The sequence below is a fragment of the Salvelinus alpinus genome, chromosome 5 (assembly GCF_045679555.1).
Source record: "Salvelinus alpinus chromosome 5, SLU_Salpinus.1, whole genome shotgun sequence".
NCBI lineage: Eukaryota > Metazoa > Chordata > Actinopteri > Salmoniformes > Salmonidae > Salvelinus > Salvelinus alpinus.
In genome coordinates this window covers 92,288,732-92,315,935 of record NC_092090.1, presented here as the reverse complement: position 1 = coordinate 92,315,935, position 27,204 = coordinate 92,288,732, and the positions used below count along the sequence as shown (strand labels likewise).

The 27,204-nt window shown below is 42.6% G+C and overlaps 2 protein-coding genes across 8 annotated transcripts in view; both read right to left on the bottom strand.

The window, feature by feature from the left end:
- LOC139577244 (serine-rich coiled-coil domain-containing protein 1-like) overlaps positions 1–1,589 on the bottom strand; it is a 112,118-nt gene extending 110,529 nt beyond the window's left edge. For 2 of the 3 annotated variants that reach the window (XM_071404218.1, XM_071404220.1), the window contains exon 1: positions 1,240–1,410. The gene's annotated coding sequence lies outside the window, so the exon portion shown is untranslated. The other variant, XM_071404219.1, reaches the window with a different exon arrangement.
- A 1,092-nt stretch (positions 1,590–2,681) lies between these two features.
- Positions 2,682–27,168, bottom strand: LOC139577231 (E3 ubiquitin-protein ligase TRIM36-like). 5 transcript variants are annotated; one of them, XM_071404197.1, is made up of 11 exons: positions 26,811–27,168; positions 22,680–22,920; positions 21,056–21,124; positions 18,215–18,558; positions 17,680–17,826; positions 14,006–14,101; positions 13,378–13,631; positions 9,495–9,616; positions 7,615–7,920; positions 5,901–6,198; positions 2,682–5,433 (listed from the first exon to the last, which is right to left on the bottom strand). In XM_071404197.1, the coding sequence occupies exons 1-11, from the start codon at positions 26,895–26,897 to the stop codon at positions 5,076–5,078; spliced, it is 2,322 nt and encodes a 773-aa protein (XP_071260298.1). In that variant the 5' UTR covers positions 26,898–27,168; the 3' UTR covers positions 2,682–5,075. The 5 variants fall into 5 exon arrangements, with proteins under 5 accessions (XP_071260298.1, XP_071260299.1, XP_071260300.1 ...); XM_071404198.1 differs by having other exon boundaries at positions 21,092–21,124; positions 26,811–27,167; XM_071404199.1 differs by lacking the exon at positions 26,811–27,168 and adding an exon at positions 23,758–26,757.
- Between the last annotated feature and the right edge of the window lie 36 nt (positions 27,169–27,204).

The following is a 27,204-nucleotide window of genomic DNA, read 5'->3' as shown; positions in this document are numbered from 1 at the left end:
ACTGGTCATACCTATGCTTGACATTGCTGGTGAATGGCCAAGTATCCACTACCTGTTGTTTCGTTTTCTCATGATTGATGTTGACAAAGAGGTCTTGAAAATTGGAATTGCTGTTCTGATAAATGCAACCAACACAAACATGCCATAGACTTGCATCCCAAATGGCACTATGTTTTTACAGAATCCATAGTCATTCAATTCAGACCAAGTCTGTATGTGCCCTTTTTAAGATAAGATGATGCGGTTTGTGATGGCTTGATATGCTGCTATTGTGTATTGCCCATGTCCCCAACTAGTCAAGTTATGTAAGGTCTTCGCACAGCTCACAGCTCATAGACCTACATATTTCTCCTCTCTTTTAACATTAACGGCAGAAACAAGGTGTATAATAGAATGTGACTGATGGGTGTTTCCTGAATGACAACAGCTTACATGTAACAACAATACAACCTCAACCAGATACTGTACTGCAACTGCTATTGTCTTCATGTAATGAATTACCTAGCTATGCATCATCTCACTAAACACAATAACCATTAGCTGCTATATGACTCCAAATACGAGACATTTTACCTATTTCAATTCAAGGCATATACAAGGCACATAACACTTAATCTCATCCTATCCTCACAAGACTAGTTAGGTCTTCAGTTGAATGCAATGCAGTAACTAGGTAGTAACTAGGTAAATAAATCACACAAAACCCCTTCCATAAGGGGGGTACTGTAACGTTAGTAGCTATGACAACTAGTTAGCTAGCTAATTCCCTGTTGAAAAACACTTGACAGTTGTTGCACTGGTGCATATAATGCCTAACACGAACTAGCTAGGTGCTGTTAGATTGCTATTAAAATGTTAATATGGGTATATTGATACCTAACTAGACGTAAATCTTGATTAACTTCAGATATTAAAATGTTGCTTACTAACGTTAGCTAGCTTCAATCTCTGCACGCAAGATAGCAGCTCGATCTGTCAAACGTCAACAAATTTGAAGCTGTACGTGCCCAACCATAATCTCAATGTTATTCATGGTGAGGACACATTCAACTGGAAAGCCATGGACCAGGCAAGTAATTCAAACCAAATACAGCCATGATACCAAAGTTACAGACGACGACTCAAATCTAGTTATCACCGAGCTGTTTAGTTGACAAGCAAGGTGCATGTGAGCCCTCGAGACCCGGCGAAAAAGCTGCGGCTAACTTAACAAGCTAAACTAGCTAGCTAATGTTTTACCTGGAGCTGAATTCCAATGTCCAGGCCGCTCCTTTCAGTGAAAGACGAAGCTGGTCTGAATATAATTAAATCTCTAATGATTCAATATTAAGTTAACCATGGTGTGCAAACGCATGAAAATCTTACGGAAATAGCAAAACTGTAAAAAAAAAATATATATATATATCGCACAAATGCACCTCAATGACGTGGAATCGCTCTCATCCTCTCTTCCGTATTACAGACCACAAGCGTGGGTGACGTACACCTCACACCTTCCCTTAAGATTGAGCCGCATCTTCATGAAGCTGGTGATGCTTCCGATTCAATTGCTGGCCTGAGGATGCCATTGAGTTATGGATAATGCTGAGCTCATTGTCAAGCAACAGTATGGCCACTAACAAAAATGATATATTGTAAAAAAAATAATGCAGCATTACTTTGTAATAATGAATTTGCACTTGAGAATGTATCAACATGCAAGAATATAGGACAGTTGAACAGTGACTTATATGGAGAAATGTCCATAATCAAATTTACTATCTTTTCTAAATTTGTATCATAATTGCAGGTGTGCCTTATTTCAGCCACCTTGTAGTCCAGTCAGTAAACCAAATGATAAGAGCATCTTTATATAACACACAGTATGATTGCATAATTTATTTTTTGTATTGATTTGTTGCTACCATTAGTATCTAAATCCTCATTGATTGGATAAATAAATCTCCCAACGCTCTTGGACAGTGATGTAACCTGGGGTCATTGGGTGTTTTGGGTCTTTCAACATCAGGCCCCCTGATTTCTACAGGAACATTTGTACAGGAAACATCTTGCAGGACCTTTAGTAGATGTCATACAGTAACAAATATCCTACTTTTTTTTTCTGCAGGAATCATGTAGGATATTTGTTCCTGTAAGAAAATCCCCACAGGATTCATTGTCACTTTCCTGTAGAAATAGCATGTTCTGCAGGAGTAACAAATCCTGCAGGTTCTGCCCCTACAGGACTCCTGCAAGAATTTAGCTGACCCTGTAGGAATATACATATTTTTTACCTGATGTGCAGGATCTTTGAAAATTCCTGCACGATACAGCCGATTCCGGCATGAGTCCAAGTCAACTTTTCCCCCCTTCAGGATTTCATAAATCCTACAGAATTCCTGCCTCAGAAGTAATTGTGTCAATGACCTGTATAACTTTTTTGTAAGGGTAGATAAGCTTACTTTATCTGCAGAGGCAGTAGCATCACATGCTGTCTAATGAGGATGGGTGGATCAGGGTCTGGAGTGAGGAGAGGGAGAAAGGTCAGTATGTGTGCATTTCATACATTTTCCAGTTTCCTTGCACTTCAGTCTCAAAAATGCTCTATTTCTAGAGAACACATTTCCCAGGGGGGTGACATGGATTATACACATACCATTTATAAAACCTTACTCAAAGTGAACACAAATTAGCCACACACATTTGGTTTAAAACACTTGTTTATTTCATACAAATCCCAAACAGCAAATAAAATAACGTAGTATTTCAAGATTCTGATGACAAACAACGCTTAATATACATCAAAGCATCACTCACAGAAAGCGGACATCACATATCCCATTACTTACAATAGGAGAATACAACAGGTCTATTCCCTGCAGTGTACGTAATATTGCACAACAATTCACACAGACCTGCACAGCCGAGGCATACATGCTACAGTTTAAAGTGCTAGCTTGAACCATTAGACTGAGTGTCTGCAGAATATTTGGTTTAACTTACTACTGAAAACCATAGGATTCCCTTTTTCTAAAATCAGCAGTGATATGTACAGTAGCTAGAATAAGATGAGCACTATAGCAAATATCTACTGTGAAAGACAACTCCTGCGGCCACTAGTGACTTGACCCAAGATAAGCAAATTAACAAAAACGCACCTACGAGACATTCAATTTGTTCTGTAAATAATACATTCTGTGATAAACACAATCCCGAACCTGTTAATTAAGTGCATAGACTTTTTAAAGGTGTTTCAACAGTCATTTAAAAAAGGAACAGGTAGAAGTGTTGTCCTAAAAGGAATGGTAGAGAATTATGCGCACCAATTCTGAAGCAGCTAGGATTTAAAATTAAGACTACAGATTGTTGTTCGTCAAAATGAACTTACATGATTCAGATAAGCAAAACAATTAACGCAGCAAATTCTAGGATACGCAACACTCAAGTGGACCTAAAACATCACAACACACAGAAAAGGAGGCGTACAGATTTAAAATGCTCCCTTGACAAATTCAGTCAGACATGATCTAGTTCCAACTACAATTTCACCAATTTCCCAAATTGCTCAAGTTGGATTAAGCTGAGAAACGTCACAGCACATACAAACTCATAGAAAACAAATTGCAGATCTATGACTTATTTCACCCCCCAAAATAATGCCACTAGATATGTACATTGAGGTAAACATTTAAAATGGTTAATTTCAGTTTATTATTGGATATATGAACAATCTTAAAAGGCTGAGATTAGGGTACAGTAAATTACTAATGTATTTATGGAAGCCGCAATGAAAAGTAAAATTCTGTTGAGGAGAAAGGTATAGTTTTCCAGGGCTGATAGGCCACAAACCTGAGAAAAACAGATTATCCTTACCCTCAAGAAAACAAAACATATGTACAGATATTGTCCAAAAACCCATGTAAAGAAGCCAGAGGGGACCGGGGCTATGTTCAGCAGGGGTAACCATTTAGAAATAGAAAATGTAGAGACAAAATTACTCCCTTTTCTAGAGGACAAAGCATCTGATCGGTTTACACAATATATTTCTAAAATCGGAAGGTTCTGAAACGCTGCTGAACAGACCCGTGGTATGCCCTAAAACCTTGTTGTCCTAGCTGATACTCAAGAGCCAATCGTCAACGTGCGTAACAAATGTCTAAGTTCTGTACACTAACATGACATGTGTCAGGAAGAAGTCGCATCGTAGTAGAGTTCCGTGGGACAGTTTGTGTAGTGAGAACATGGAAGTGTTTGAAGTTTCACATTCCCAGTGCTAGACAGAAAACAACCACTGCTATTGAACAACTGCATCCGAGGCAGCAGTGCAACGTAAATTCATTAACGTGACAATTTAGTGATCAACAACTAATCTCCGTGAGTGTAATTTAACGACAAAAGTCTCCCACTGACACCAACGCACGATTTACGTCTGAATAGCACACAGACCTCGTTAGAATTACACCCTGAACGTGAATGTTTAGTGTTACGATTCAGATAAATGTGTTCAGCATTGAAAGTGTTCAGAGTGGTTAGGTAGTGACATTAAGTGCAAGAAAGTGTGCTCGTCTTTAAAAATAAAATAAAAAGTTTGTTACACTGCATTTGATTTGAACACATGCACATTTTTTGTGCATGTGTTCAAATCAAATGCAGTGTAACAAACTGGTGTTGACAGACTCTTGACTAAGGACATTGATTAGGTATGATTTGTATTACACATTTTTGGTAGGGATGTTTCTCAACCGAGGGGACCTTGTGACCTACATACACTCACCCTTGTAAGTGATGACTAGCCTTGCTGTTGTGCACAGTTAGACAAATCATAGCATTTGTTAGATGATCTATTTACTGTGAAAGGCACATAGACGTAGCTGCAAGGCTCTTCAGGTTTCTCTTGGCTACGTTTTACTGGACTTAGTAGTGATACATAAATAGGTGTTCATTAAAAAACAAAGACCTGGATTAATAGTCAGCTGAAGTACTGCAGACAAAAACAAAAATCACTACAAACATACCTGACTGAAAGCAGAGACCAACATGAACGCAAAGGCAAGTGTTGAGAGGGAGAGACCTGTGTGTGTGGAAGGCCCAGCATCTCACATATACGACAGCCGCTTTGCTGTGATGAACTCCTCTAGATGGACCTTGCCACTACCCATGAGGCCGAAGGCAGGGTACATGGTACCGGAGCAGTCCAACTGCCGCTCGTAAAGGCACCTCATGGTGTCTGCATCGTAGAAGTAGACCCGGCCCGCATCGTAGTCTAGGCACACGCCGATACGCTGTGGCATAGGCAGCACCCGGTTGCTGTGGTCGCCGTGGTCTCCGCCGGCAGAGATGGAAGCTTTGGGGAGGAACATTTTGCCCATGCCCACAGTGAGCAGAGTGAAGGGCTGGGACAGATCATAGCACGTGTCCTCGCTGCCACTGTCGTGGCCACTGTCGTGGTCGTACCTGGAGGTGGGAGACAGGCAACAGTCAGCCTACAACTACAGCCCATTCAATAATACTGTCACACTGATTGTTTCCTCATTGTTACCTGGAAGCCTGTTCAAATATACATAACAGTAAAACCACAGTAGGTAATAGCAGAAACATATTTGAAAGAATTGTTGAAAAACGAAGGCCTTTTCTGTGAATTATCCCTCGATAGCATGTGTCAAACTCATTCCACGGAGGGCTGAGGGTTTCGCTCCTCCCTTGTACTTGATTGATGAATTAAGGTCACTAATTAGTAAGGAACTCCTCACTTGGCTGTCTTGGGCTATCTGAAAAGAAAAACCAGCAGACACTAGGCCCTCCATGGAATGAGTTTGCCACCCCTGGTTTACAAGTTAATGCTTCTTACGTCGCAGGCTTCTTTGTGACTCAGTCCTAATCCTTAGTGAGTGATAGAGTTAGTCTGAGGCGGCAGAGTTTACCTGGGGCTACTAGTGTCTCGGGGGTTGTGGATCCACTCCAGCAGTTTGGAATCAGAGGCCACGCCCACCTTGACCAGGTAGGAGTGGGGCTCCACGCGGAAGGCCCAGTAGTGTCTGCCCTGAGAGATGCCCGTGTCACCGATGATATAGTCCAGGCCCATGTAGCTGCCTGTCTGCACACGCTCAGCAGCCAGCAGGAAGGCCATGCCGGCCATGCTCTCCACAGAGTCACGGCGCTTGCTCAACGCCAGCCGCTCCGAGCTGAAGCCGCAATTGTCGTTGAATAAGAAGCCAAATGCTACGGGAAGAGAGCAACAACACAAAAGGAAGTCAGACGCAGATAGAATGTCCTGTTTGATCATCGTCTCAGGATGCCAGGGAGAAGGTGGGCTTTCATAAAGTGTCACATGAGGGTGCTATTGTAAAGATCTTTAAAAAAAAGTGAAGGAATTGACAGAATTTCAAAATTTATCCATTTACATGTATTGAAAAACAAATAATGCTTTACTTCTCATGCAAGGTTATTTGAAATGATTTTAAGCCACATCTGCTGCGACTCAATCTCAAAATAGTTACAACGCCAAAGGCCATAATTACAATTCACTTACCAACTAATATAGTTATGCCTGTGCAATGAGCCATTGCATTCTGTCTCCATGGTAAAGCATTTAATTCATTCACGAAAATCCCTCAAAAACAAGGGCAAAAATACTAGCCGTTTACCACTTGTTGCATGAACTACACAAACTTGAGTGATCTTAAAGATACCCTTCATAAATTTTTTTTAAAAAAAGACAAATGTATTGTCGTACAGTAATGATAAGTATGCAGTATGCCTACACTGACTTGTGAGGCGTGTTGCAGCTACTGTAATGTCTGGTCTGTCTGAGGCCTGCATTGACCCAGAATTCCACCTCATTACTAACACACTGCGCACACCACTGCGAAAAATCCCCAGTCAGGACACAGGAATGTGGGTTCCCAGTCCTATCACTGGGCTTCAATCCACAGTGGACCCAGCTCTCAGCCCTAGTTTACTGCAGACTAATGAGGCAACGGAGGATAAACAAAATCCAAATGGATCAGCAATTGTACACACACACATGGAAGTTAGGACGAGAGGGTGGGGACTGTCCAATTCAATAGACTTGAGGAATTAAAGAGATCTAGTGCTTTACAGACTGTATATGACAGCTAAAATCAGAGCACTTAACCATCAGAGGCTGAAAAACACTTTGAAAGTCGTAAGCAGATATATTGTTACTCTGGGACTCTGCAACGCTTCAGTCCGTCTAAAAGAAACAAAGCATTCAAAAGGCTGTGATTTCTGCAATCCAACAAAGGAGATGGTTGCTGAAGTGATAGTCAGAGATTTCATAACTGTCCACTGTATTTTATCCCACAGTTCACTTTGAACAGTGGAGCATCTATCTATTTGTAATCTTCTTCTACTTTCACAGCCTAGTAGATATACGCCGGCTATAGAGCCCAGTATACTAGTTTTTCCCAGTTCCTGCAACACAGAAATGGCGTTAAAGCATTGTTACATGATTGCCGAGCATTTTTTAGTTATGAGTTGCTATTCCAGTAGTGCCGTGTTTCAGAATATGGCCCAGGCCTACCTCTCTCCCTGCCCATCACGAGTGCCACCCCTACACATGAATACGACATCATCCTCAGTGCATTTGTTGAGACATCAGTGCCTGGAGCCTACCTGGGGCAGGTGGTGTGTGGAAGGTGACCTCTGGGCTGTAGGGGCTGTAGAGGGAGTTGCGGCAGCTGCGGACTCGGAACGAGTAGAGGCTGTCGGCCTCCAGATCACACACCACTGTGCTAGGGCCGTACACCCTGTCTGTGAGGCGCCAGCGGCTGGCGCCCTCCTCATCCTGCTCCGCGCCCAGCCTCCTGTACTCCAGCACCTGGTGGTCTGTGGCCAGGGTATCCTCAGCCAGCTGCCAGCACAACAAGCCCTCGTTGTAGACGCGACTACGGGACAGATCAATGATGGGAGGCTCGGGGACTGAGAGGGCGGAGAAAAGGAACATGGCAGAGTGAGGGGGTCAGGTTAAAGTCCAAGTCTCCCAAAAAATACAAATATCTAAATTGATAAACTAACATAAGCAAGCCTTGGACAAGTAAGCCTTGACAGACACAACAGTCTATACAAAACATGCTAGACCTTATTTTAAAATGGTATTGGTTTTCTGGAAATAAAATAAAAATAGACACATTGGTTTATGTAAGTGCATGGAGTTCTTACGAGATGTGACTGAACTCAGATCAGACAGAATATGGACAGGAAGATTGAGAAACTAAAACAATATTGCCAGGAAAAGCACTTTGCAAATCCTTCACCCCCCTCCCCTCACTGCAGACATAGCTTCCTGTCAGCCACAGCCAGGTCCAGCAGGTTTGATCAGGACTGGAGGGGGGGGGGGGGGACTGGGCGGTCTGCCAACCCAGCGGGCTACCAGCCTGAGAGCGCCGCTATTCTCAGAGAAACAACCTATTGATCAGGCTACGGCCGGGACGGGACGGGACAGGCATTACACCAAAGAACAGAGGCTTCTCCTTGTTTCTCACTGACTGTGAGACCAGACTGCAGCCTCTGGAGGGCTGGATTAGGAAGGAGGAGAACGCACAACACCTTTATGGTTCAACTAGTGGGGGGATAGATTCAAATATAGAGCCAGTGAGAGCATAGAAGACTCCACAACACCGTAATGAGATCTGCTTGAGTACTGGGGTTGATCTGGGAGGGGGAGGTCACAGTCCCCATCCCCAGACCACCACCCAAACGGTTTCCTTCCATTTGTTGCCTTGTGAAGACGACCCTGGCATGATCCTGGGTTGGAGCTGTTCATTCCTCTACTCTGTCTGGTCTAGTTTAATGAGAAATCCATGCAGCGCTGTTCCATGTAGCCCTCTTCTACAGGTCTGAACCCTGTCCTAAGGACAGCCTGGCCCCCGCTCTGCCAACCAACTGTCGCTAACGAACACAGATGACCCTTCGTCTCACTACGGGGAGACAAAGCAGGGCCCCTTTGTGGTCAGTAATCTTTATAGCGCAACGAGCTCACAAGCCCATTCAATACACACAGTAATACCTGTGGGACAGAAGGAGCAGGGTTGGAACTCATTCTGAGGACAGCCACAGTTAGATGGGAGCCTATAAGACGCCTCCTGTTTACTTCCAGGGTAGCACTGCCCCTACTTAATATGCGCATGTCAAATCAGTTCCTTTTCACAGGAACATAATTACATCCAGCCCGCTGCACAGTTCCCTTTTCTCTAAATCGAGTCTATATGCAAAGCAGTGGACCAGCAAAAAGCCCTGCAATGCTCTCTGTGCCAAAATCCCTGTGTGTATATCAGGAGTGTAACCGGCTTATTGAATTAAAAGGGCTTCTGGTTACCAGTGTCTTAACAGAGAGCAGAGCCCAGGAGGAGGTGAAAGTGACTGACAGGTTGAGGCGGAGGTGAGTTAAAGGGGAACCAATGAGGAGTGTCAACAAATTACGGTTCAACTTTGGGCTTGCATTGCAATGTCTGCATACATTTTTACATATTAGTAGTGTGGGGTGGGGAACTCACCTCCCCCAAAACATAGCTCCTTCAGCAGAGTCTCCTCTCTGGAAGTTTCCAGCACAAACTCATCAAAGGAGGGGTCAGCCGCGGGGTGGAACGTCCTCAGAGACTCGGTGGATTTCGCAATTCTGGAGAGAAAGAAAAGAGGAAACAAAATGGCAGCTATTGACTTTGTAGTGAACACAAAGTGAATGGCTGCCCTCCATAACTGGCTACGAGACTACTGCAGCTCTGCTAAGCTTCCCAGTAAAGCAAGAAATTATCAAGCATCCCAGAATTGTTAAAAATAGCCCAGGCTAACATATGTAGCTTAAGAAACAAGGTTCACGAAATCACTCATTTGCTAGTAACAGATGATATTGATTTTATGCCTCAAACTCACTCAGAACACCTTTGATGATAGTGGTAGCAATATATGGTTATAACATTACAGAAAAGACAAGGTGTTTCTCTTTATATTCAGAACCACATTCCTGTAAAGCTTAGAGGATCTCATGTTAAATACTGTTGGCTAATATGGCTACAGGTTCATCTGCCTCACTTAAAGCCCATTCTGGTGGGAAGCTGCTATAGACCACCAAGTGCTAACAGTCAGTATCCGGATAATGTGTGAAATGCTTGATAATGTATGTGATATCAACAGAGGTATATTTTCTGGGTGATTGAAATATTGACTGGCTTTCATCAGGCTGCCCACTCATGAGGCGGCAGGGATGCTAGTGGTTAGAGCGTTGGGCCAGTAACCGAAAGGTTGCTGGATAGAATCCCAGAGCTGACATGGTAATCTGTCATTCTGCCCCTGAACAAGGCAGTTAACCCACTGTTCCCCGGTATGCCGTCATTGTAAACAAGAACTTGTTCTTAACTGACTTGCCTAGTTAAATAAAAGGTTCAATTTAAAAAAAATATTTGACCTTCAAAAACTAATGCCTGCAACCTGGTTTAGGTTATCAACCTACCAGGGTAGTTACAAACAGTACAGGAATGAGATCATCAACATGTGTTGATCATATCTTACCTAATGATGCAGAAATTAGTTTGAAAGTAGTATTCAAATCCATCGAATGTAGTGATCACAATATAGTAGTCATATCTAGGAAAACCAACATTCCAAAGGCTGAGCCTAAAAGTGTATAATACGACCCAGGCATGATCCTGGTCCTGGGTTGGAGCTGTTCGTTCCTCTACTCTGTCTGGTCTAGTTTAATGACAATACATACAATAAGTTTTGTAGTGAGGTTGTTGATGTGAATATTATTTGTTGGTCCATTTTGAGCAACCAGACGCTGCACTTGACACATTCATAAAATTGCTTATCCCAGTTACTAACTGGGATAAGCAATGCACCCATTAAGAAAATGACTTAAATCCCCATGGATTGATGAGGAATTTAAAAAAATTGTATGGTTGAGAGGGATGAGGCAAAAGAGATGGCAAAACTGGCTGTACAACCGATTGACAAAACAAAAATAAACTACACTATGAAAATAAGATAAATGACAAAGACAGTAAAAAGCTTTGAAGCACCTTAAATGACATTTTGGGCAGAAAAGCAAACAGAGCTCCGTCATTCATTGAATCAGATGGCTCATACATCACAAAACTCACTGATATGACAACTCATTTCACGTTTTCATTGGCAAGATTATCAAACGTAGGCATGCAATGAAGGCAACAAACGCTGACACTACAGATCCAAGTATATCCAACCAAATGATCATAGACAAGAATTGTCATTTTGAATTCGGTAAAGCAAGTGTTGAACAGGTGAAAAAAAATAGTTGTCTAGCAACAATGACAAGCCACCGGGGTCTGACAACTTGGATAGAAAATTACTAAGGACAATAGCGGACAATATTGTCATTCCCATTTCCAATTTAGGCCTACTAGAAAGTGTGCCCCCTCACGCTTGGAGGAAAGAAAAAGTTACTCCCTTCACTAATAGTAAGGCCCCCTTAACTGGCTCAAATAGCCGACCAATCAGCTTGTTACCAACCCTTAGTTAACTTCAGGGGAAAAAATAGTTTGACCAGATACAATGCTATTTTACAGATTTTCAGCACGCTTATAGGGAAGGACATTCAACAAGAACTTCACTTACACAAATTACTGATTGGCTGAGAGAAACTGATGATAAAAAGAATGCGGGGGGCTGTTTTGTTAGACTTCAGTGCAGCTTCTGACATTATCGATCATAGTCTGTTGCTGGAAAAAAACGTAGAGTAAGTAAAGCCAGTGTGTCTATGTATGCGGATGACTCAACACGTCAGCTACTAAAGCAACTGAAATGACTGCAACACTTAAAGAGCTGCAGTTAGTTTCAGAACGGTGGCAAGGAATAATTTAGTTCTAAATATTTCAAAAACTAAAATATTTGTATTTGGGACAAATCATTCACTAAACTTCAACTAAATCTTGTAATAAATAATGTGGAAATTGAAGTGACTAAACTGCTTGGAATAACCCTGGATTATAAACTGTCATGGTCAAAACATTGATACAACAGTAGCTAAGATAGGGAGAAGTCTGTCCATAATAAAGCGCTGCTCTGCCTTCTTAACAGCACTATCAACAAGGCAGGTCCTACGGGCCCTAGTTTTGCAGCACCTGGACTACTGTTCAGTCGTGTGGTCAGGTGGCACAGAGGGACTTAGGAAAATTGCAATTGGCTGAGAACAGGGCAGCTGTCCCTTGGGATGTACAGAGAGCTAACAATAATATCCATGTCAATCACGTGGCTCAAAGTGGAGGAGAGATTGAGTTCATCACTAATTGTATTTATGAGTGGTATTGACATGTTGAATGCACCGGTCTGTTTGAACTACTGGCACACAACTCAGACACCCATGCATACCCCACAAAACATGCCACCAGAGGTCTCTTCACAGTCCAGAACAGAGGCACGCTGTACTACATGGAACTCTATTCCACATCAACTCATTCCAGCAGTAAAATTTGATTTAAAAAAAAAAATCTGATAATACACCTTATGGAAAAGCGGGGACTGAAGCAACAAACAGACACATGCATACAAACACATAACATATGCACTATACACAATGGATTTTGTGTTACAGATATGTGGTAGTATACGCCTGAGAATGCATTTCAAATGTATAACTGCCTTCATTTTGCTGGACCCCAGGAAGAGTAGCTGCTGCCTTGGCAGGAACTAATGGGGATTCAAAATAAATATATGCTAGCAAAGAGACCACTATCAGAGCGGGAACCATTTCCCAGGCAAGATAAATGAGCATGGGAGACTTGTGTGGGTGGGTGAATGTAAGTGTTAGGTGAATGAAGTCCCAAAGCTGTTTTTTTTTTTTTTACAACTTTAGATCAATTAGCAGGATTAGAGCTCGAGCAGGACATGGGGAACGTAAACAGCACTTCACCATTCCAATCTGTCCCAGTGTCCCTGATACTTGGTGTCATGGATCTCTGACACACTCAACCTACCCATAAGCAGATCTATTTTAGTACTGGAGGAGTCACAGGGCCCAAATCCCCATTAGGAAACCTAGATGACAAGAGCAGCCACAGGGAAATTGCATTCTGGCCTGTAATAGTTTGAAAATGGGTCCTTTAAGAATAAAGGCCTTTCGATTACTGACCTTAATTAAACAATGGTGATATTAAATAACCATTAGCCTTTATCGCCACTGATGGTATCCGTCGGGAGCCAGTCTCTACTGTGCCTTTGTTTACTAATGTGTTGGGAGTGGCAGGCAGTCAGGGCTGGAGGCTGACTGTGTAGGGTGAAATTGCCCTAGAAGCTGATCTTCCCTCAGATTAGCAATTCCCCACTACTGGTTTAGGTTATGATTGGAGGGGAAGCTGAGCCTAGATCTGCACCTAGGGGAAATTTGTCCCTGGAGGGGAGGCTGACCTGGTGTGCAGCTGCTTGGCCGTCTGAACGAAGCAGGATTGGTCTGTCTCCTTGAGGACCTCCTGGGCGTAGCCCACCAGGCCACTGTTCTCCAGCATGCCCTGGTACTCCTCCACCTGGCCCCTGAGCTGCTCCAGACGCCGCGTCCTCGACTGCTCGATGGAGTTCAGCATCTCAGACTTCCTCTCCTGGAGGGTCTGGAACAGCCGCTCAAAGTGCTCATAGGCCCCACACTCCGCCACCTTGCCATTCTCCTGTAGAGGTAGGGAAAGGTATCAACGCATCATGGTGCCATAATACTGCAAAGAAATCTGTTTGTGCCATCATGCCCCCTTATCACAAGGAGTTTGGCATGACAAAGTAAGAATGATGGCACAACCAGATCTGGGACCAGGCTAGCATAGAAGTAATATTACAACAAAATGTAAACGAGAGAAAGCAATCATAATACAGTACAGACAAAGTCAGACTAACCAAACCCTTCTGCAGTGGAATTCATGCAAATTAGTATGTATTTACATGCATTTGAATATGTGACCTTCCTTCTCAGTGCAGACAATGTCCCTTATTTAATATAAGCCAAACAGTCAGACACAGGACTAGTTTTATTCCGTCAACAACTACTTGCCTCAGTTTCATTGATCAACACCTCCAGGTTGGAAATCTGAGTCCTCACTTGGTCCTCTTTGCTGATTAAGTAATGGATACTCTTTGATAGCTTCTCCTGTTGGTATCACAACAAATAACATTTGAAAGCATTGAGAAACCCGATTGAAATCCTACCTCATCCCGGAATGTTCCTGTTGTTCATCAGAACAAAACACCCAATATGCCTCTGCATACAGTAAGGCCAGCAGAGAGATCTTCAGAGATGTTCAATAGATAGATAAGCATAAGATACAAATGATTACATTAAATATGGATGAGTCAGGCCCGGTGCCTGTGTCCATAGGCCTCTAAGATTACAGTCAAAGGACACAAAGTCCTCTGTCCCTCTGCTTTCAGTGGCTGACTGACCTCTGTCTAGTCTGGGGGGGGGGTTGCTTGTTGATGACCGCACATGTGGATTACACTGCTCAAAGGTAAACTGATCCTGTGGACGTGTGCCACTCAGCAGATACAAATGACTGATAAATATTTCATTAGGGGGCTCAAAATAAAATCATTTATTGGTTGTTTACATAGTTCAGCAGAAGTTATAGCAGGTGCAGCAAAATGCTTAAGTTACTAGCTCCTAACAATGATGTAAATTAAGTAGACAAATAAGTCAGAACAAATCCAATTAATCCAAATAGCACTAACAGTCATCCAAATGCAATCTATACAAAGATTTACACAAGATACTGTATACTAAGAATGCTATGTACAGCAGTAGATCTACTGAAATGAGCTGTTGAGAAAACAGTGTCTAAACACACAATGCAAAAACTCCATGGGAAATAAGCTTCCGGACCAGAGACAAATACACATGTGAATGGTGGGCAGACATGTATACCTATTCACATACTAAGTAGTTATATAGAATGAGCCTAGAATACAGTATTATTATTTACCTTTATTTAACTAGGCAAGTCAGTTAAAGAACAAATTCATATTTTCAATGACGTCCCCTTGTTCAGGGGCAGAATGACAGATTTTTAACTTATCAGCTCGGGGATTCGAGCTTGCAACCTTTCTGTTACTAGTCCAACGCTCTAACCACTAGGCTACCTGCCGCCCCACAACAGTATATACAGTTGAAGTCGGAAGTTTACATACACCTTAGCTAAATACATTTATACTCAGTTTCACAATTACTGACATCTGATCCTAGTAAAAATTCCCTGTAGTAGGTCAGTTAGGATCACCAACTTTATTTTAAGAATGTGAAATGTCAGAATAAGTTATATTCATTTATTTATTTAATCACATTCTCAGTGGGTCAGAAGTTCACATGCTACTCAAATACTAATTGAGTGTATTGCCTTTAAATTGTTTAACTTGGGTCAAACGTGTCTGGTAGCCTTCCACAAGCTTCCCACAAGTTGGGTGAATTTTGGCCCATTCCTCCTGACAGAGATGGTGTAACTGAGTCAGGTTTGTAGGCCTCCTTGCTCGCACAAGCTTTTTCAGTTCTGCCCACAAATTTTCTATAGGATTGAGGTCAGGGCTTTGTGACGGCCACTCCAATACCTTGACTTTGTTGTCCTTAAGCCATTTTCCACAACTTTGGAAGTATGCTTGGGTTCATTGTCCATTTGGAAGACCCTTCCATGCAACCAAGCTTCAACTTCCTGACAGATGTCTTGAGATGTGGATATATTGAAGCAACATCATTTTCCTACCTCAAGATGCCATCTATTTTGTGAAGTGCACCAGTCCCTCCTGCAGCAAAGCACCCCCACAACATGATGCTGCCACCCCGTGCTTCACGGTTGGGATGGTGTTCTTCGGCTTGCAAGCCTCCCCCTTTTTCCTACAAACATAATGATGATCATCATGGCCAAAATGTTATATTTTTGTTTCATCAGACCAGAGGACATTTCTCCAAAAAGCACAATCTTTGTCCCCCTGTGCAGTTGCAAACCGTAGTCCGTAGCTTTTTTATGGCGGTTTTGGAGCAGTGGCTTCTTCCTTGCTGAGCAGCCTTTCAGGTTATGTCGATATAGGACTCGTTTTGCTGTGGATATAGATACTTTTGTACCCGTTTCCTCCAGAATCTTCACAGGGTCCTTTGCTGTTGTTCTGGGATTGATTTGCACCAAAGTATGTTCATCTCTAGAAGACAGAACGCGGCTCCTTCCTGAGCGGTATGACAGCTGCGTGGTCCCATGGTGTTTATACTTGCGTACTATTGTTTGTACAGATGAACGTGGTACCTTCAGGATTTTGGAAATTGCTCCCAAGTATGAACCAGACTTGTAGGTCTACAATTGTTTTCTGGGGTCTTGGCTGATTTCTTTTGATTTTCCCATGATGTCAAGCAAAGAGGCACTGAGTTTGAAGGTAAACCTTGGAATACATCCACAGGTACACCTCCAATTGACTCAAATGAGGTTAATTAGCCTTTCAGAAGTGGAAACCACACAAGCTCACAACGGGACCGCCGAGTGCTAAAATGAGTTTTTTAAAAGTAGTCTGTCCTCGGTTGCAACACTCACTACCGAATTCCAAACTGCCTCTGGAAGCAACGTTAGCAAGAACTGTTCGTTAGGAGCTTAATGAAAATGGGTTTCCATTTGCCGAGCAGCCTAAGATCATCAAGCGCAATGCAAAGCGTCGGCTTTGGACGTGGTGTAAAGCTTGCCGCCATTGGACTCTGGAGCAGTGGAAACACGTTCTCTAGAGTGATGAATCAGGCTTCACCATCTGGCAGGCCGACGGACTAATCTGGGTTTGTCGGATGCCAGGAGAACGCTACCTGCCCGAATGCATAGTGCCAACTGAAGTTTTGTGGAGGAGGAATAATGGTCAGGGACTGTTTTTCATGGTTTGGGCTAGGCCCCTTAGTTCTGGTGAATGGAAATTGTAATGCTACAACGTACAATGACAATCTAGACCAGTGTTTCCCAAACTCAGTCCTCGGGACCCCAAAGGGTGCACGTTTTAGTTTTTGCCTTAGCACTACACAGCTGATTAAAATAATGAACTAATCATCAAGCTTTGATCATTTGAATCAGCTGTGTAGTGTTACAGCAAAACCCAAAATGTGCACCCCTTGGTGTCCCAAGGACCGAGTTTGGGAAAAGCTGTTCTTGACCATTCTGTGCTTCCAAGTTTGTGGAAGGCCCTTTCCTGTTTCAGCATGACAACGCCCCCATGCACAAAGCGAAGTCCATACAGAAATAGTTTGTTGAGATCAGTGTGAAAGAACTTGAATGGCCTGCACAGAAATCTGACTTTAACCCCTTTGGTGAGGAATTGGAATGGCCTAATTGCCCAAAATCAGTGCCCGAACTTACTAATGCCCTGAATGGAAGCAAGTCCCCGCAACAATGTTCCAACATCTAGTGGAAAGCCTTCACAGAATAGTTAAGGCTGTTATAGCAGCAAAGCCATGATTTTGGAAAGAGATGTTCGAAGATCAGGTGTCCACATACTTTTGGCCATGTAGTATGTCAACATCACTGCTTCACTGTGGGATGTATTCATTACTACACATTGTAGTAAAAATACTTGCGACAGAAAACAAAACTTTCTTATTGGACAAATTCAGATGGGCCGAAAGGGGAGGAACCTATTTGGTTCCTAGAGTACACAACCCTGATTGCTTTCAAGTCAGGTCAAGTCAACGGTTCGAGACAACAGTTCATTATACGGTACCTTGAGGATCTTGTAGGCACTGCTCATGGATGTGACTTTGTGGTTGGCATGCGAGCCTCCCAGCTTGCACAGGTGACAGACTGGACGGCGGCACACCTCGCAGTACATGTTGACCTTCTCCATCTCATGCTCCGGACACATCAGCACCTGATGGACGTGAGAAACACATTGGACTAGCTGACATTTTCAATGCCGCAAACACGTCACACCTCAAAATGCAAAACAGAAGTACTGGAGGACATTTTTAATGCCCAGAAATCATGAGCTCTGAATGGGCAACTGCACAACAAAAGACAGGCAGAGAAGAGACTGGTATTGTCAGCCCAAATTAAAACTTATCGCAACAATGAATGCTAGTGAGCTGGTTAAGGACCAGTCCTGTCAACATATCTGATGGCTGCACCATTAACCCGATCAACTCAATGAGTCATCCACCATCATTGACATGAGCAGGTCACTATTCTAAAATCAACACCAGAAAAACCTGCTTGCGATGAACAATGAAAACCCCTCCGAGGTGGACAAGGGTATCTACCTTGGGCCTAAAATTCATGGTGGGCCCCACATACTCGTGCTGGGCTTTGGGGGTGCCCCATGGGTGGTGGAACTTGAAGCACTCGTTGCAGTAGCTGGCCTTGCAGTCCATGCAGCTCTTGGTGGCCTCCTGCTGGGGCGGCTTGCACATGTTGCACATGATGGCCACGGCGGCGCGGGCTGCCTGCCGGTAGCGCTCCACAATGCTCTCCAGGGTGAAGTTCCGGAAGAGCATGCTCATGCCCCGCTCACCCAGGTCCACATCGTGTTGGCAGCCTGGGCACGGGAAAGTGGTAACGCGGGGGGTCACAGAGCCACGTCTCCATCCTGGTGAGGAGATGGAGCCTGCTAGGACAGAACAGCCATTAGAGTACTAATCGAAGGGTGGGCCTGCACAGAGACAGGCAGACAAACAGACTGGAAGGGTCAGTGTCCGACAGAACAAACACGGGTCCTTCCTTCTCCGGCAGCTCTCGCTACAGGGTGACCCCTCAATAATGGATCACACAAGAGATAGGAAGAGCATGTGTTTACAATGACCTGGACATAAAGATTCACGTAAAATCTAAATGATTTTAAATAAATTACAAAATCAGGTGGAAAGTAAAAGGTGGGAAACCCACTGACAAAACTAACTGAAAAAGCAATGACACAGAACAGATCAACCAAAGGGTAAGAGTGGAATTGATTTCCACTACCTGCAGAGAAAATTCATTTTGAAACCATTTGTCCAGTTCAATGCATCACAACCAGATGCCTTGTAAAGCATCATCTAGAAAGACTACAAAGCTGTAGCATAATATTAGAAAAAATGCAGACAAAGGCATTCATGACACATGACAGATGCAAACAGCTGGACCTTGTCACTGAGCATGAAACGCATTTAGGAAAATGGCAAGCAAAGGAAGAAAAAAAAACATTTTGCAGAGCACCAACAGACGAGTGGTGAGCGCAAAGCAAGCATGCGGGTCAATCATGGCGTTTGCATTTGGAATGTGTGTGTGACTGTATAATAATGGCAGACTGAGGAGGATAGAGTAGTGGGTGAGCAGGCTTGATGTATTGGATGAAGCGGCAGGTCAGGGAGGGGATTGGGATGGAAAATCAATGAGGTGGGGGCCACGTGTCCTGGCCTGAAGGCGATGGGGATATTAATAGGACAGATACTTAGGCTGAGTGGGTGTTCTGGTCAGGGAGGGAGGAGGTTGCTGCAGCATGTGCCTACAGCAAGGTGTACGGTATCAGGCTGAGACACACTGCCTGCTGCCACAGTGGGATTCAGAGGGTGATTGCTAGTGCAGAGAAAGAGCTCAGGGCAAAAACTGACGAGTCATTGCAAGGCCATTATAGCAGGGCAAAGGGGTGGGTTACCTACAGAACCACATCATTAACAACATGGTTCGAGTCATCATAATGCGACAGAGCCTCATCACCATAACCAGGACTGCATTACAAAAGGGATGCAGGCAATCTTGCCAAGAGTATGTGACTAAACCAAATACTGTACACGCTGGGAGAAATACATCCTCCCTACACCTTTTTTTAACTCTACTTGAAAAATAAACTGTCAAGATGAATGATTTCAGACAAAGCTGTTGGTTGCCTTTAATACTTGATCTCTATGAAAGGGAAGACTGGTTGGTATCCTGCATTAAGTAAGACTCATTTTGGTGCCATTTTAGATACTTGTTCAGATGCACTTGTTAGGAGAGATGTTGTGAAGTGTTTATAATATTAGGGAATATTTCACTAGCATTAGGACAATTGCGGCATAGCCTTTTTAAAACATCTACTGAGCGCTACAACATAAAAAAATAAGTAAAAACTGAATGAATGAAAAATGTCTGCTAAAGTTTCAGTAAGACCATTGTTTTGTTTGGCACTGTGCTTTAGGGGCGTGTCACAAATGTGTGTGCTTTATGGGGCGTGTCACATCAAATAGAACAAATTAGTTGGTTAGAACATTGGCTTGTGGCTAAGAGCAATCTCTACAAACACATGAGTCTCTAAAACGTTATCATTTTCAATTACAGCTGAACCGTAGTGCTAAAAAAGCATCCTTGGGGCAAGCCTGTCAACAGGCATATGATTGAAGGTTGCAGTGGTATAATCTAGTGCACATGTCAAACTCATTCCACGGAGGGCCGAGTGTCTGCGGGTTGTCACTCCACCTTTTTACTTGATTGATGAATTAAGTTCTAATTAGTAAGGAACTTCCCTCACCTGGTTGTCTAGGTATTAATTGAAAGGAGGAAAAAAAACAGAAACCTGCAGACACTGCCCTCCGTGGAATGAGTTTGACCCACTTGCTCTAGAGAATCTTGGCATATCTACAACTAACCCCCTGTGTTGTGTTACATAGAACTAGGTCCCCTGCTGCTTCTAAAAGTGATTCTACTGGCCTCCTCCACAAGGTACTGAATGCATCAGAGGCTACAGGGATGGGAAACCCCTCTACATTTGCCCAGGCATTAAGAAATTCCACTTTAAACCAATTCCTTTACATCCATTCCCATTTCTCTCACCTCTGAGATTCCCATCCAGAGCTGTAGCTCACTCACTCATTCTCCAACCTACTTACTAAGACATGCGTGTTGAAAGGGGAGCACTAAACCCTGAAAGCACCAGGCCAGAAAAAAAAAAAAAAAGGAACAAAACACCAAATGTAGACAAATTGGTAGGACATAATTTACATTTATGCCTTTGCTCAGTAGACTTTTTAAAAAGCCAGAATGCCACGTCTACCAAGATCAGGTGGTCTATTGTCAGCTGTGTGTTACGTACAGTAGAGTAACAGTAAGTTGGGGTTCACAGGGGGGGGATCTAGTAACACTGTACTCACTACTACAGCTATTCAAAAAATGGAACCCGCGTCTACCTCTCCTCCCAAACGACCTTCTCTGCAGTGTGGCTGCAAGCAATGGACAAAGAAGTGAAGTGAGATTAACATATACAGTATGTGAACAGAAGTGGAGTCAAACCTGATGTACTTCCAATAACAGTGGACAAGTGCCAACACAACAGTGCTTAAAAGAAATTGCCCTCTTAAAAAAGGTTAAGGTCAAAACATGTGAAATCACATATTTCAAAACATCTGTAGGTACATTGAGTTTAACATACTCTAAAAGAAAAAAAGGTCTGAATCCTAATAAAACAAGGTGAAGAAAACATCGAGGTTGCAGTAACAAACCATTGTTAGCTTTGAAAGCACTTGTCTGATAAATTTAGTGGAGTCCTGGCTTCAGTTCATTTAATCCCCCATTCATTCCACCATGACCACCACTGGGCTGACATCCAGTCAGCAAGGGTGAAAACCATTACTGTAATGCTGTCAGATATTTAAGAATTTTACTGAAAGGTATGTTAAAGGGATACTTAAGGAATTTGGCAATGGAGTGCTTGATCTACTTCCCCAGAGTCAGATAAACATGTGGATACCATTTTATGCCTCAGTGTCCAGTATGAAGGAAGTTGGAGTTAGCAGATAGCGCAATGACTGGAAATCTATGAGTAACGATAGTTAGCACTGGCTCGCAGAACTACCTCCAACTTCCTTCATACTGGACACAGACATAAAAATGGTATCCACGAGTACATCTGACACTGGGGAAGTAGATCAAGGACCCCATTGCCAAAATATTCCTTAAGTAATGTCCTTTAAGATTGTCAAAGTAATTATCAGATTTTGTTTTACTAAATCTGCATGAGTGCAATGGTTACTAACCCCACAAGGATTGTAATTTAGTTCATGATTCTTAAGATGACCAAGGAAGTATTATATTTTTACCAGCTCTATAACCCTGTTTTTCTAAACAGCATTGAATGTATCCACTGTTTTAATAGATGCAGACCTGGACATGAAGAATGGGCACATTCAGGTTGGGCAAATGTGAATTGGTTGGTGTTTTGGAGTGGCAGGGTGAAAGACTGCCTTGTCTCACTCCATGCTGCTAGCGCCTTGGACATTGACCTCTTTTTTTTTTTTTTTTGCAAAGCAAATAATATTGCCCCCCCACCAGCACTCAAGCATTTTAAATGCTTTAGTGGGATAACAGTCATGCTTCGTTCCACCATCTGTACATAACTCAAGCCTTATTCTATCAAGGTGCTGAAAATGATAGGCATGTTGTGTTAAGAAATTGCTTGGTATTACTAATATCCACACAATAGAACTATAATTTAAAGGATTTTTTAAGTGAATGCCTTACGGACATGGAACTAGAGTCTAGACAAAACAAAAGTGATGACTTAAATGCTTGTCGTGTTACTTCATTCTGTTAAAGAAACTTAAGACCAATCTCAAAGTGGACAAGATTAGAGGAAAAGTATGAACATCTAACATGATGATTTTAAACTGGATGAGATCGGTGGTGGTGTCCATTTCATTCTACAACCCAGAGAATGACTTTCAGCAAATACATGTGAATCACAATATGGGCATGAGGACTGGCCAAACTCAAACGCACCTGATCTTGCAAGCCTATCCAGCCTCTCCATGCTTGGCGAGGGCACTCTGGATCGTGGTCCTGGGCTCCCAGGGAGGGAACATTCAGACCCAGCATCGAAGGAATCCTCATGGTTCAACAGCAGCAGCTCTCGGACACACTTGTGACAAACACTGTGCTGACAGGGCAAGATGAGGGGGTGCGTAAACAGCTCCTTACAAATCGGACAAATGAGCTCCCGCTCAATATTCTTGATAGGGACCTGGTGTGGACACAGACAGCACTATTATGTCTACAGTAGTCTCAGCCCCAGGCGAACTGCTCCCACATACAAGAAAGATCAGGCAGGTAGACAAGACTAAGCCTACAGCAACTCGGTCCTAGGGTCCCCAAGGGGTGCACATTGTTGTTGTTTTTTGCCCTTACATTACAATGATTAAAGTCAACATCAAGCTTTGATTATTTGAATTAGCTGTGTACTGTTAAGGTTAAAAAAAAATAAAAAAATAAAAGCACACCTTGGGATAACCAGGAACGATTTTGGGAAACGCTGGCCTACAGTAATATACACGGTATGAACCGATATTATCGTTACTTTTTAAACATTTAATTTGAAAAGGAAGCCAGTTTTAATAGACTAGGCATACGTCTAAAATAAAGCACATTCTTCATTGTATTAGGCTTGCTCACTTCAAATACTTTGAAACCGTCAAACAAAAACAAACTCACCTGACACTAATCAATACATTTGATTTTTCCTAAACAAAACATTAGTGTAGCGTCTACCCTGGTAGGCTATGCACGTAGTTTAGGAAGTTCATGAATCAGCTTGTTGGTTAGCTGAGGAAGCACAAAATGGTTACAGCAAAACTAACAATTCCTCGAAAAAAAGGAACCACAGATTCTCATTACCATATGAGAAGGAGTACTTGCTATAGAAATACCCTAATTTTGACCTCGCAATTTGAAATAATATAAGGTCAACCATGGAGTCTGTAAACCTCTAACAATAATTAATCAGTATCGTTCCACGAGGGTGTTACTAACTTAGCATAGTTTGTCATATAAAACCAGTATGACCTGTACAATTTCCACTTACCGATACAATTGAGTTGCGTCGCGACACTGCAGACATGATGAATATCTTTTTTGTTTTTGAGGCGTTTAGCTTATTAAAAGTTGTCCAGCGTTTGTTAAAGATTACGACTATTGCGCTGTTGAGTCGACAATGAATTAAATACCATGACTAGACGCTATGGATGAAACTGCGAGGCGTGAATCAGCAACAGCGCTGGTGCAGTTCAAGCAATGACAGACAGTAGCAAGCTGTGTGGGGCGGGTTGGAGACACTGAAATCACCATAGTAACAATGCTGCAGCCCTGAGTATTTAACCCTATCAGTCCCGAGATCCCAGTAAAAATCTGACTAATTTATCTGCATTTCCAGACTATATTTAGCCTCACATTTAAGTGTTTTACCATTTTCTTTTCAGGACAATGAGGGCTACAAGTACAACACAAAACAACTGAACATAAGCAGTACCATTTATGAGTTTTATTGACACATTTCAATTAAAAAAAGTCAGCCAAAGCAAAAACCTGAGAAAAATTAATGTTTATGAATGCTGCTAGTTAGTGGGCTACAGAAATAGTTTGCTCACTGGGTAATCAATATCCAACTAGTCAGTGACAACTGTTTGGAGTTTGTGACAGCAACTATGTGAGCTTATTACAGTATTATAGACACTTTGTCCGAGGATTTCCAATTATCTTCTATGTAGAACAGGAGTGTCAAACTAATAACATGGAGGGCCTAGTATCTGCGGGGTTTTGTTTTTTTCCTTTCAATTAAGACCTAGACAACCAGGTGAGTTCCTTACTAATTAGTGACCTTAATTCATCAATCAAGTACAAGGGAGGAGTGAAAACCCGCAGACACTTGGCACCTCCGTGTAACGACTTTGACATGTGTTATTAACGACTCTTGTGTAGCTTGTGAGCATCATCAAAGAGGAAGAGAAAGGCGAGGCCCAACTCGACGGAAAATCGGTCTCCCTCCAGCAGGTGGCGTTTTTCATCATTTCGCCCACCGAGCAAGGAGTTATTTTATTTATGGAGGTGTATCCGCCAATCTAAAGAAAGGATGGGCGGGAGCTAGACAGCCCATTGCGAATACGGAAATCAAAGGAACCACAGAAAATACCTCCCATTGCGAGGACGGAAATCAGATTTTCATAGATAGCTTTTAATAGTTTGTAGCTCAAGCCATTCGGACTCTATAAAAGATCCTGCTCCGGGCAACTTCGGGATCCATCCTTGTCTCACAAACACAGCTCTAGCTCAGCCCACGTTAATCACACAGACTAATGGTTGGTATCTACGGCGGATGCAGAAGAAATAGACGAATCCAATCGTACAACACAGAAGTGTAGCTCGAACGCACAATGTTTAAAAAGGGTTAGAAGTCCAAAACGTGCCGGCGATACGGTGGGACTCATTGGGTTAAAAGAGAGGGAGGGCAAAATGATCGGCTTTCACTGGCCGATAAATGTTTTGCCACCTAGAACATTTGAGAAGGTCGGGTCACACAAATTTCCTAGGTGGCTAAGGTCCGTATGGATATCGTCATTACAGTAACAAACCCCCAGCTCACACTGTTCACACCCCTCTTGTTGGCAGACAGAAAATTGTTCCGTTTTAAAGCAAATTTCCCGCAATTCTACACATTTTGCATGGGTCTATTATGTTTTTGCTTTTTTAAAGAACAATTCCTGCAATTCTACAAATTGTTCCATGTCTTATGTGTGTTTATATGATGCCAGGGGTCGGTTACCTGGGGTCCGTATTGACCCCATTCTGGGTCCAGATCCCAGTTGACTCGACCAATACCTGAGGTTTGCAACAATGTTTCAAAATTGAGAGATGCTACATTGTTGCATTACCAAAATAGCAACTGTTTGGCCTATCATTTGTAAAGAACATGCACTCATAGCATTGAATATACTTTTTAGGGAAGGACATTAGGAATAGGCTATATTATAGTGCATGAAATCCCATGTTAATTATGAATGGCTTGAAATGTAGGCTAAAGCTTACCCTACCAGTTTGCACATCTGGTGCATTGTCCAAAATAAAATTCACGCCAAATGTAAATATTACATGGGTCCTAGTTACACAAATGATGGGCATTAAAGAGATTATCTGGTACTTTTGTATACAGTAGTTCTGACCGTAGCCTTCACAAGCCAAAACTGGTCCCTGAAAAATTGCATACAATCTCGCATATGTGCAGATTTGTGCACCACGCAATTGCTGTCGCTCACTCTGCTGTAGGTGCATAATGTGCCTGTCGCTAGCTGTCACTCATATGGAGAGGTGCTGAAGCTCATTGGTTGAACTCAAATTTCTAGGGGGCTGGCCAACGTGGAGGAAAATGTAGGAAAATGGCGCAGCACAGCCTAAAAAAAACTGTCACTTTCAAACTATGGATTTTGTGGCTAATTGCGGTAAGACATCAATTCTGCTCATAGATTATGCATGTATGAACTGCATATCCAGTCCAAAGTGGGATGTTTAAAAAAACTTAGTAGTCACCAAAGTTCCGGAGCATGTCTTTAATAATGTATGCTAATAGGTCAAAAGCCTAGAATATTTCGTTGGACTGCATTTGCAGTATATTCTTTATGTAACCCCTTGGTATCCTGCAAAGGCGAATTTAGTATATTTAAATTCAATATTTCGATTTATGATGATTGACAACCTTGACATAAGACAATGGCATTTATTTGCAGCCTATAAAAGGATCAAGGAAAATAAAGGACTTCATGGAGATTATATGGAGAAGGAAAAAACCTTTGTGAGTCTCGCACCCCACATGAACTGCTTACGTCAAACTTTCAGATAGCATACAGATAAGATGGATAGATATAGAATAAAATAAATTACAATAGCCATCTACAAATCCTCATATTTCATGCACATTTTATCTTTACATCCCTAATCCTGTTCCAAGGACGGCACAAAACCTTGAGCATCCTTCCTCTACCTAGACTACACACCTAGATCTAGCCGAAGCAATACCGGAGACGCCAGCGTTGCTCCAACAGGCTACAGATCTGGCATTAACATAAATCATATCTGACGTTCACTTACCTCTCCCGCTGTGATCCGCTGAACTATCTGCTGGACCAAACTCGGTAACATGTCCTGATTATCTTCGGTATCCGCGGTATCCGACATAATGGCAGATAATGTCGACAAGACAATGGTGGGAATATAATAAACAATGGATCAATAAGAAATAAATAGCATAAGAAACACTGTAAAAATCGAATGGCTTCCCAAAGAGTGAATGTCACAGTCAGAGAAATATGGTTGCTTCTTCGTCCTCATCCTATATAATTCGAGCATCCTATATAGCATACACTTCATTCATGCCCCAGCTGCCTGAGAACATTTGATTTAGCTAGAAATCATCTTTGATGTTTAACCCCGCCCTCACTGTACATCTCAGGCGTGCGCTTGCCCGCGCAGTTTAGGCATCTGC

Excerpts from the sequence above, each read along its gene's own strand:
- LOC139577231 (XM_071404197.1), bottom strand. The coding sequence starts at position 26,897 with ATGTCGGATACCGCGGATACCGAAGATAATCAGGACATGTTACCGAGT. Across the intron at positions 18,559-21,055 it reads TTTTTTGAATAGCTGTAGTA|GCTCCATCTCCTCACCAGGA; the intron begins GTGAGTACAGTG and ends CTGTCCTAGCAG. Across the intron at positions 9,617-13,377 it reads GCCAAGCAGCTGCACACCAG|AATTGCGAAATCCACCGAGT; the intron begins GTCAGCCTCCCC and ends CTTTCTCTCCAG.